We start from the raw sequence: 10,082 nt of genomic DNA, 5'->3' as shown, positions 1-10,082 counted from the left end.
ATCTGATGATTCGTCACTTTCGTCTTCGTACATCCCCTCCTCCTCCTCCCCCTCCTCCTCCTCCTCCTCCTCCTCCTCCTCCTCCTCCTCCTCCTCCTCCTCCTCCTCCTCCTCCTCCTCCTCCTCGCAATCTTCATTTTCATCATCATCTGTTGACTCGTCACTATCATCTTCGTAGATTTCCTCCCACCCCACCTCCTCCTGCTCATCTTCATTTTTATCATCATCTGTTGATTTATCACTATCGTCTTCTTAGATTTCCTCCCAGCCCCCCTCCTCCTCCTCCTCCTCCTGCCCCTCCTCCTCCTCCTCCTCCTCCTCATCATCATCATCATCACCTTCATTGTTATCATCGTGTATTGATTCGTCCCTATTGTCTTCCTGTAAGTCATCTTCCTCCTCGTCACCCTCGTCATCCTCCTCCCCAACCTCCCCCTCAATTTCATCGACATCATCTGATTCTGATTCGTCACTATCGTCTTTGTGGAAGTCACCCTCCTTCATTTCATTCTCAGAACGGTGATGGTTTATAAGGTGCATCTCCATATTGTTTGAACTGAAAAACACCTTGTCACTAACAGGACAATGTTTCGTTTGTCTTTCGTTACTAGGGTGTTTGTGTGTCTGTCGGTGTCGTTTCATATTATCCCTACGTGAAAAACTCTTCCCACAAACCGGACATAATACCTTTAACTGCACGGGTCTAAGAAAAGTGTCAAGACGCTTCGACTCCATATTGACATCGGTGAGATGATCAAATTAGACGATACTTTTATTGACTTCAAAGTTTACGCCGACCACCAGCCAACTTCAAATAAGTTAAATCTGTGTAAAGGTCTTACAACTCAAGATTATAAGGTGGCATGGGTCAGCATCTTTGTTATGTTCATCTCTGCCCCCAAAGTTACGTCTTTTGGTATAGCGCCCTCTCGTGTTGCGCTAGTGCTCTTCGCCAATAAGTTTTCTGTAGAATTCGGTTTTCGTCAAACCACTCAGTAGAAAGTGCCTCTTTTTCACCTTGAAGGCCGTTTATGACTTGTTGTAGTTACCTTGAAGTCTATCTAGTGGTAAGCTTGGATTTTATTGTAATGGTATTGTAGATTAATTTTCAGTAAAATGTTGTCTAATTAGCATGTATTTTTCAGTCATGTTTTCCCGCCGTATCATTTTCCGCCTTCTAGTTTTTCTCTCATTTACGTAGTTTTCGTTCCTTTTGTTCCCTTGATTTATCATTTTTGTGTCAAGGCCATTGTTAAGCTGTTGGGTAGTTTAGTGAACTAGCTCGTCCAGGCTCCCTTGCTTAGGGATGTTTACTCTTCAGGAAGTTCTAGGGCCTTTTATGGTTGTATAACTACGCTAGTTGTGTGAGTTTAAGACTTAGTTTTTGTTTATAGCAGGGCTTGCCTAAACACTTCCACTCGCCATTTTTATTTTGGACGCTATGAATATTCATGAGCTTGTTTCCTTATTTGGGCCTTGCCTGCTTATGACTGGAGGGCTTTCACTCGCTGTGTGTATTGAGTGCATTAAATAATTTATGCATTGTTGTTTATTTTTAGGTTGAAGATGACGAGAAGAGTAGTATTTTGAGCAGAGGTTTTTATTGTTGAGGACATCTTGAGCCCGAAGAGAGAACAATTCTGTAAGAGTAATTTCATGCTTGGGAAATTGTTATTTCTTTAATTAAGTGGTTTTTTGGTGATCTTTTTTAGTTATTTGTTATTCCGGATGTTGTTATTGTGCTATTAATCTTTATTCAGTTTGTACTTAAATATATTGCTCTGTACTTATAGTTGTTGTACTTTCTGCATTAAACTTTCAGTTTTACCGTTTTGTGGTACACTACACATTGGTTATCTGTTTGGAGTAGAGGGCGCCCCGGCTCCCCAAGTCCTTCACAATCTTGTTCAGTGGTTTCTGAAAGACACTGCAAGTAGTTGTTTCACGTGTTACTGAGTGCAAACCGGACAACGAACTGACTCATTTGTTAAGCAACTATTATAATGTAGATTATATGGTCTGTTAAAGCATTTGTCTAAACAAATGATATGTTTTTAATTTGAACAGTAAAGACGATCACTTTGAAATCCCGTTTCTTTTCATTATGAGGTTCTTGTCCAACCGTGTTCGGTACTGGGATGTGGCGTCAATGACCAATCAACTAATCGGAACGGGCACACGGACACGTATGGGAAACTTGTCCAGACGCGTTCAGGAATTGGATGTGACGTCACAGACCAATCTACTAATCAACTAATCAGAACGAGTATACGGGCACGTATGAGAAACTTGTCCAGACGCGTTCGGGAAAGGGGTGTGGCGTCCTAGACCAATCAAATAACCAGAACGAGTATACGAGCACGTATGAGAAACTTGTCCAGACGTGTTCGGAAATAGGATATGACGTCAGTTGGACGAATAAGAAACTTGTCCAGACATGTTCGGGAATGGGATGTGACGTCATACAAAGTACTCCACCACCTTATAATGATAGTAATTTATTGAACTTATTATTGCGCTATATTATTATGAGAATTAATCCATACAAAAACAACCAAATGCGTAATTACATCAAAAATCCATTAAAAAGTTCCAGCAGTCCATTAAAAAGTTCCAGCAAATAACAAAAATCTATAAAAAGGTTACAGCAAATATCAATCAGTGAAAATAACAACAAACACATGACACTACTCCGTCTCCTTGTCACACAGCCGTCGAATTTATTAAAATCTGTGCGAACATCAGCCGCTTCCGTCGTAATTACACAAACACATGACACTTTTCCGTCCACTATTTTGGTCACACAGACGTTGAATTTAATCATAATTACACAAACACATGACACACAGCCGTTGAATTTAATCATTTAATAAGTGCAGACATAAGCGACTTCCTTCGTAATACATAACACCAAATGCAAGGGTGACACCGGCTACATAGACGGGGTAGCACTAGAGACAAAGGGCAAGATTAAAACATTTGAATCTGCAAACACACATATACATAAACACATTCTAATCCTCGACCAACCCTTTTTATTCTTCCACGACGGCTTGTCATACGTCGTGGAATCATCCGCTTTGTTTTCACTTCGTGAAAATACAACCAAGACGTACACGTCTCGTTTGTGCTGCGTGTTTTTGTTCTGCAGCGCTTCGTGATTTAAAAAAAATCACTAACGCACCGCCAACTGAGTACAAACAATAACGGTTTGCACTCAGTTACACTGTCGTGAGACAACTACTGCGGTGTTTTTCAAACACCACTCAACATAATGCCATGCATCATGTTAACACCCCCCCCCCCCACGTTTCGGCCCTTCGGGCCTCCCGAACACTGCCGTGGGCCCGACCCCTCGCCACTGCGTGGCTCGCCCTAATTACATTAGCCCACCTCCGCCAGGGTCGACACACCTCACTTCCAGTCCGGCAAAACAACATTGAAAACAAGCCATATTTGCTTGCCGGACTGCGATTAGGTGTGCGTTCCTTCAACATTACTACTTATGTACACACCTCTTGTCATATCGCCATTTTTTTAATCATTATCCTTCCTCAGCACATGTTGTTTTTCCCAATTTAGGTGGGGGAGGGGGGACACACAGAATCTCCGGGGGACAGGAACGTTCCCTATGGCACCGGCATAGTCTACTACATGTCCATCACCGCCCCCTACCACCACTCCCTCTCTTTCCATTTATATTTTAAGCGAGACTTGGGGCTGGTAATGGGGGGGGGGAGGGGGGACACACAGAATCTCCGGGGGACAGGAACGTTCCCTATGTCACCGGCATAGTCTACTGTGGGCCTTTAGAAGAAGTGAAGAATAATATGTCCTAGGTGCGAATTCAAGACTGTATCTCTAATAACTAACATATTTAAAGTTGTGATCCAATTATTTTGTCAAATTATACACGTTTAATTAATGTATTCTTCTCTGGGCAATGTTTAATACAACTTGGACACTCATACGGACACTCAAGTTGCCAGACACAACGCATACAAAATTCAGCGGCCAGACTTGTCACCAGAACTCGCACTCGGGAATCCATCACGTAAGGATCAGACATTGGCTACCAATCCGGGTTAGAATCGATTTTAAAGTTTGGGCCCAGAATTATCAATGTATCCTTGGTATTGCCCCTACTGTTTATCTTCACAGCTTGCAAAACAACCAGGAATCTGCGATCTTCAAATAAATCCCTTCTGACTCCCCCACTTATCAAAACCAAGTCGTACTGTTCCCGCTCTTTCCAATATGCAGCAGTTCAGTTATGGAACAGTCTTACAGAGGTTGTCAAACAGGCTGAGACATCAGAACAACTCAAAACCCGGTTAAAAACATATCTGTTTACTTTGTACAATAACTGTAGATTTCCTTTTACATCGCATAGGGACCTCATGGTGTGTGCGCTATATAGGAATTGTTTTATTATTATTAATATTACTTGCAATGTTGTGACGTCATGAATGGTCCCGAGCTTATCAGCCATTTGCGATACCATGTGATTCAAGTGACATCTCTTTTCAGCAACGTGATGACGCCCTCCTCGTTCAGTTTACGCCAGATGGCACTTTCACTCTCCACGTCGTGTTCTTTTGTCATGTAGTTTGTGTGCTTTATAAAATGCCGATAGTAGTAATGAAGCGTAAATCGACGGTCGTAGCCAAATCCGTACAAGGAAACTTCGTCACAAAGATGCAACGCCAAAAATGTTGTTAAAGCACCTGAAAACACAATTTAAGACCACAAAATTATGATCAAGAATTATATCCCGTTAATGACGTGTCGTGGTCCAGCGGTTAAGGGCACCGGATTCAAACTCTGATGTTTCTGATCAGCAGAGTGTGGGTTCGAGTCTCAGTCATGACACCTGTGCCCATTATAAGCAAGAGACTAAACCACTGCTTTGTCCTTCAGATGGGACGTAAAGCCGTTGGTCCCGTGTTTTTTTATGCACATACAAGAACCCAGTGCACTTAATGTCGAAGAGAGATAGTGTTCCCCCTGTGTTCCTGGTTGATTGGTGGCTGAATATTGCAATATATTTGCAAATATTTGCGATATGCGATGTCCCTTCAGGGCCATTATATTATAAACACGTGACCAAACTGGCAACAGCCAGTCTCTCTCTCATACCAACATTAGTTTATCGCTAACTAGACAAGCATGCACCATAGAGCTATAGTATAGCTCTATCGTAAGCACCTGATTCCACAACTAACGCGCGCGTACCGAGTATTTGCGATATTAGGTCTAATGGGAGACTTTGGGACGCTAGGTGGCAGCAGACTTTCCATTGTTTACGTAGTTCTGAGCGTTGGCACATGACCGAGAACAATGGATTTTACCTGGTAAGTCTGCTGCCACCAAGCGTCCCAAAAGTCTCCCATTGGATTGCGTTTTGATATAGTGAATGCATGAACGGGTTATAACCCAGTGTATATATCATTCGCAAATGGGCTTACCTGGTGTTGGCCGAAATTCGGATCCATTCAAGTATGCAGTTGCCACGTAACGAACAAAATCAGGATGAACGATTCTTAGTTGGGTCGGATCAAATTGACTGAGGATATAAATAATAGAATACGAAAAGTAGATTTTTGAAAGCAAGGTTAAACCTTTGGTTTTTGATATCGTAAATATATTTATATAAAATAAGTAAATAATTATATATTACATCTACCATTTCATTTGCAAAAAGTGGCCACGTTTTAGATTAATCACTGCCGACAATCCGGAGCGATTATGTCCAAGCAGGATAATCAATCTGAGCTCAGGCTAAACATTTTGAGAACAAAAACTGAAATAATATTACAAACCACACTTCAAAGTGCAATATTATCTGTATACTATTAAAGTCTGCTGCACTTCTGTTCCAAGTTGTGTTACCTCTTATATTTGTTTACCTTTTTTATTGTTTTTATTTTTTTATTACTAAACGACCCTTCCCCTATACTATACAGTTTCCAGTTAGCAACTGGCTAGTTCAGTTTTTCTAGGAATTTAGTTAAAATTCCATTTTCCCTGACTTCTAAAAGAGTATCGTTTGAGAAACATAATTTCAATCTCGATGATGTTCTATAGAGACGAAACAAACTTTTTGAGACAAAGAACTTTTTCGAAATGCATTTTACACATCACTTGAAAAGCCTACCGATTTGCAACTCCTTGGGCCTTTGATGGTGGTGCTCCTTGCACATGCAACATATTCAACGCGTAGTTCATGTCAAACTTGTTAAACATGACAAGTATAAATTTGGCATCCTGAAAGAGACAACATCAATAATCTATTATTCATAAATACCTCAGACAGTTTCGCTATACCTATTGGTGGAGAGCACGTCACGTGGGGGTGTTTAAACCGTTGATAATGACCAGTGTTTATAACCGGTTGTCCGCGCTAGTCTTGATGCAAGACGTTTCTTGTTACGCCGATGCAGGCGCTATCGGTGATTTGGCCGCGCTGTGTGAAAGGAAAACCAGCGAATATGCACCAAGACTATACGCGCATGCGCACGAACGGAACCGGAAAACACACGCGTACGGACATCGTACATGTACATTCAACACGTATACTGAGCATACCATGGAGGTGGAAACATACAGAGTTCAAGCACTCGGAAACGGATAAGTTTTACAGAGTTTCTTACTTTATTACGCCTTTTAACCAACAAGGTATTTTTGAATGGGAATCAAAGTGTGTTGAATCAGGTTTTTAACTAGTGGTTTAAACCCGCTGAGGCCTGGTTCTTGATAATTTACCTCGACTTCGTCTCGGTAAAATTATCAAGAACCAGGCCTCGTTGGGATTAAACCACTAGTTGAAAACCTCTTCACCACACAATGATTCCCTTATTAATGAACCAGCGCTCCAGATGTTCGGAAATGCTTCCAAAACGCTATCACCTTTTAAAATGAAATGTCCACAGGTTACGCTTAAGTGTATCACTATTTTGCAGAATTAAAACATGCCACAGAGGGCGTCCTCCAGCAATCAGTATTTGAATTTTAAGTGCTATATAAGGCCGTGTCCGAATTGGCGACTTCGGCTACAGCTACGGCTAGATCAGCGCGTCTGTCAGTGTTGAAGAATAGCAGACGCGCGCGCCCTAGCCGTAGATGTAGCCGAAGTCACGGCCTAAGTTGTATGTATTTATGTATGTATGTATTTGTTTATTCATTTAACGTGAGACTATGGAACGCTTAGTGGCAGCAGACTCACCAGGTAAACTTCCATAAACCTTTTCACAAATTTCTATTGCGCAAGCGCTTACTGTTAAATGAGGTGCATGCTGGTCTCGCTAGGGATCAAACGTGATCGCTAGTCTATAGTCCATGGGCCAGACCCGATGATAGTATAGACTTGACTCAAGTCCCAATCCCGTGCCAGCGCCACAGAAAATAACTGTTTTCCGGGCCCCTACCTGTTCCGCTCCCGCACTAACTACACTTTGACGATGGGGGCGCACTTGTCTTATTTGACTGTTGGTGCGTTACATGTGTTTGGGACCTCACGCGACAAAGGGACTTGAATCAAGTCTAATGATAGTATCACCTGGGCCCAATTTCATAGCGCTGCTAAGCACACAAATTTGCTTAGCATGAAATTTCTTCCTTGAGAAAAACAGGATTACCAACCATATTTCCATTTTTTCGAATTGCTTGTTACTTGTATTCAACTGTTGTTTGTTTATCCTCAAAACCACGTGGACATTTTGTTGGTAATTCTGTTTTTATCGAGGCCAAAATGTCATGCTAAGCAAATTTGTGTGCTTAGCAGCGCTATGAAATTGCCCCTGAGGTGGCAAAACATGAAGTGTGCCAAGGATGCACCTCGTGCACTCCTACTGCGTGGCTACCGAGATGTGCGATAAGGTCTATAGTTTATGTCGTCTGGAGTGCGTTTTTGGCGACCCCATGATTGGTAGTCGGTTGAGCGTTTTCGCGTGTTCGGTTGAACCGCGGTGACAATGCTGTTCAGACCAACAGGTAACCGACTTGTTGATTCGGTTAGGCTTGGTTTTGGGATCGCCAAAACGTACTCCTAAGCATTACCGAGAACAGTGGTTTTTACCTGGTAAGTCTGCTGCCACCTAGCGTCCTAAAAGTCTCTGACATATTGATTGTTTTACCGGTACCTTGTCTAGTGGGTACTGTAGAGCAGTCTTTGATAGCGGGTAGAAGATATAAAAACTTGTTCTCTTTCCAACATCGTTTTCAAACGTCTTCATGTAAGCACTGTTTAATCTATACCCCCCCAAAAAAACAAGATTGATGATCAAAATAAATAATCAAAATTTGCGTGAAATAGTCAATCAACTTTTAATAGCTAATTTTAATAGGAGGAACAGCTTGTGTTTTCTTATCAATTTGTGCTAAAGTCATAATTTTTACAATCTTGTAGCATGACACTTTTGGACACTATTCAAAGACCTGACCCGGAGTGACCTTTCCCAGGCAAAAAAGGAAGTTTAAACCTATTTAAAAAAAATGTTTATCCTGAATCACATGGCCTTATTAAATACTAAAGTAATGATTTTTATACCATCTTGTAGTTTATGGCATATTAACACTTCAGTCCAAAACCTGACCCCAATTTGACCTTTTTCCCGTCAAACCAAACAGAAAGTTCAGACATCAGACAGACGTTGATGTAATAAAGATTCACCTGAAGACGTAGTCATGGCTGTCAATCTCAGGACCTGCCCAATAGCCTTTGAGAATGCCCCGCCTCCAATCACAGCGCATCGTAGGCACTCCTTCCGAGTATCACCGAGGTGTGCCGAAGTGTTACGGAAATTGGAATGCGTCACAATTTTGTGTAGAACTGTTAAGAAAATCACAATAAACGTGTCCTTCATGTGCCGAAGTGTTACGTAAAATGGAATGCGTCACAATTTTATGTAGAACTGTTAAGAAAATCACAATAAATTTTTCCTTCTGTATTCCTATGTCAGATTTGTATACAGTTTTCGCCTGAAATTAAAACCCCAAATAAATACTACAAAAATATTGTAACACTTTAGTTAAAGACAGTGGACACTATTGGTAATTGTAAGACCAATCTTCTCACTTCGGTGTATCTCAACATATGCATAAAATAACAAACCTGTGAAAATTTGAGCTCAATCGGTCGTCGAAGTTGCGAGATAATAATGAAAGAAAAAACACCTTGTCACACGAAGTTGTGCGCTTTCTTTTCAGATGCTTGATTTCGAGACCTCAAATTCTAAATCTGAAGTCTCGAAATCAAATTCGCAGAAAATTCCTTTGTTCTCGAAAACTATGTTACTTCAGAGGGAGCCGTTTCTCACAATGTTTTATACTACCAACCTCTACCCATTACTCGTTACCAAATAAGGTTTTATGCTAATAATTAGTGTGAGTAATTACCATAGTGTCCACTGCCTTTAAGACACTGGACACTATTGGTAATTTTTTTTTTTTTAATGTTAGCATACAAAATAACCTGGTATTTTACGAGCAATGGAAAGCTGTTGATAGTATACAAATATTGAGTGGCTCAGAGTGGAATGGGAGGAGTATTATGGCAAGGTAAAAGTTGGACAGTTCCATTTCACGAGGCGAAGCCTCGTGAAATGGAACAGTCCAAATTTTACCGAGCAATAATATTATTCCTTCCATTCCACGAATTAAAGCCACTCAATATTTGTTTTATATAACTGACATATAGATCCTTGTCATTTGATGTACTGTAAAAGTAAAACATGATGAAAAATCACAAAAATTACTGGTTCGGAACCGCCGCGTAGCGGCAACAATGCACAAATTTAATAGCGATCGGATCACAACCTTTTGCACAGGTGCTCCTTTGTTTTAGCAGCGGCGCGGCGGCGCTGTACTGCTCAAAAACATTGGGAACAAGGACGATCCTAACTGTTGAATGGGAAATGCTATTCCCCATGGGCGAATAGGTCTTTTTGATCGCCGGTCCGGATGGGAGTAATAGTGAATGTCACGTGAAGTAAGTTCCACCAATCAAATGACAATGATCTGCATGCCAGTGATATAATATAAAACATTGTGAGAAACGGCTCTATCTGAAGTACCATTATAGT

General features: G+C 41.2%; 1 protein-coding gene across 1 annotated transcript; it reads right to left on the bottom strand.

The window, feature by feature from the left end:
* Positions 1–4,334: 4,334 nt before the first annotated feature.
* Positions 4,335–9,051, bottom strand: LOC117299835 (alpha-N-acetylgalactosaminide alpha-2,6-sialyltransferase 2-like). Its single transcript, XM_033783381.1, is given in 6 exon segments — positions 4,335–4,727; positions 5,469–5,566; positions 6,158–6,267; positions 8,142–8,250; positions 8,672–8,708; positions 8,711–9,051. Coding segments are annotated over 6 exon segments (726 nt in total). The 5' UTR covers positions 8,865–9,051; the 3' UTR covers positions 4,335–4,509.
* Positions 9,052–10,082: the final 1,031 nt, after the last annotated feature.

The sequence above is a fragment of the Asterias rubens genome, chromosome 15 (genome assembly GCF_902459465.1).
Source record: "Asterias rubens chromosome 15, eAstRub1.3, whole genome shotgun sequence".
In the NCBI taxonomy this organism is placed as follows: domain Eukaryota; kingdom Metazoa; phylum Echinodermata; class Asteroidea; order Forcipulatida; family Asteriidae; genus Asterias; species Asterias rubens.
Note: the sequence above shows the minus strand (reverse complement) of the source record. Positions and strands in the feature narration are given on the sequence as shown.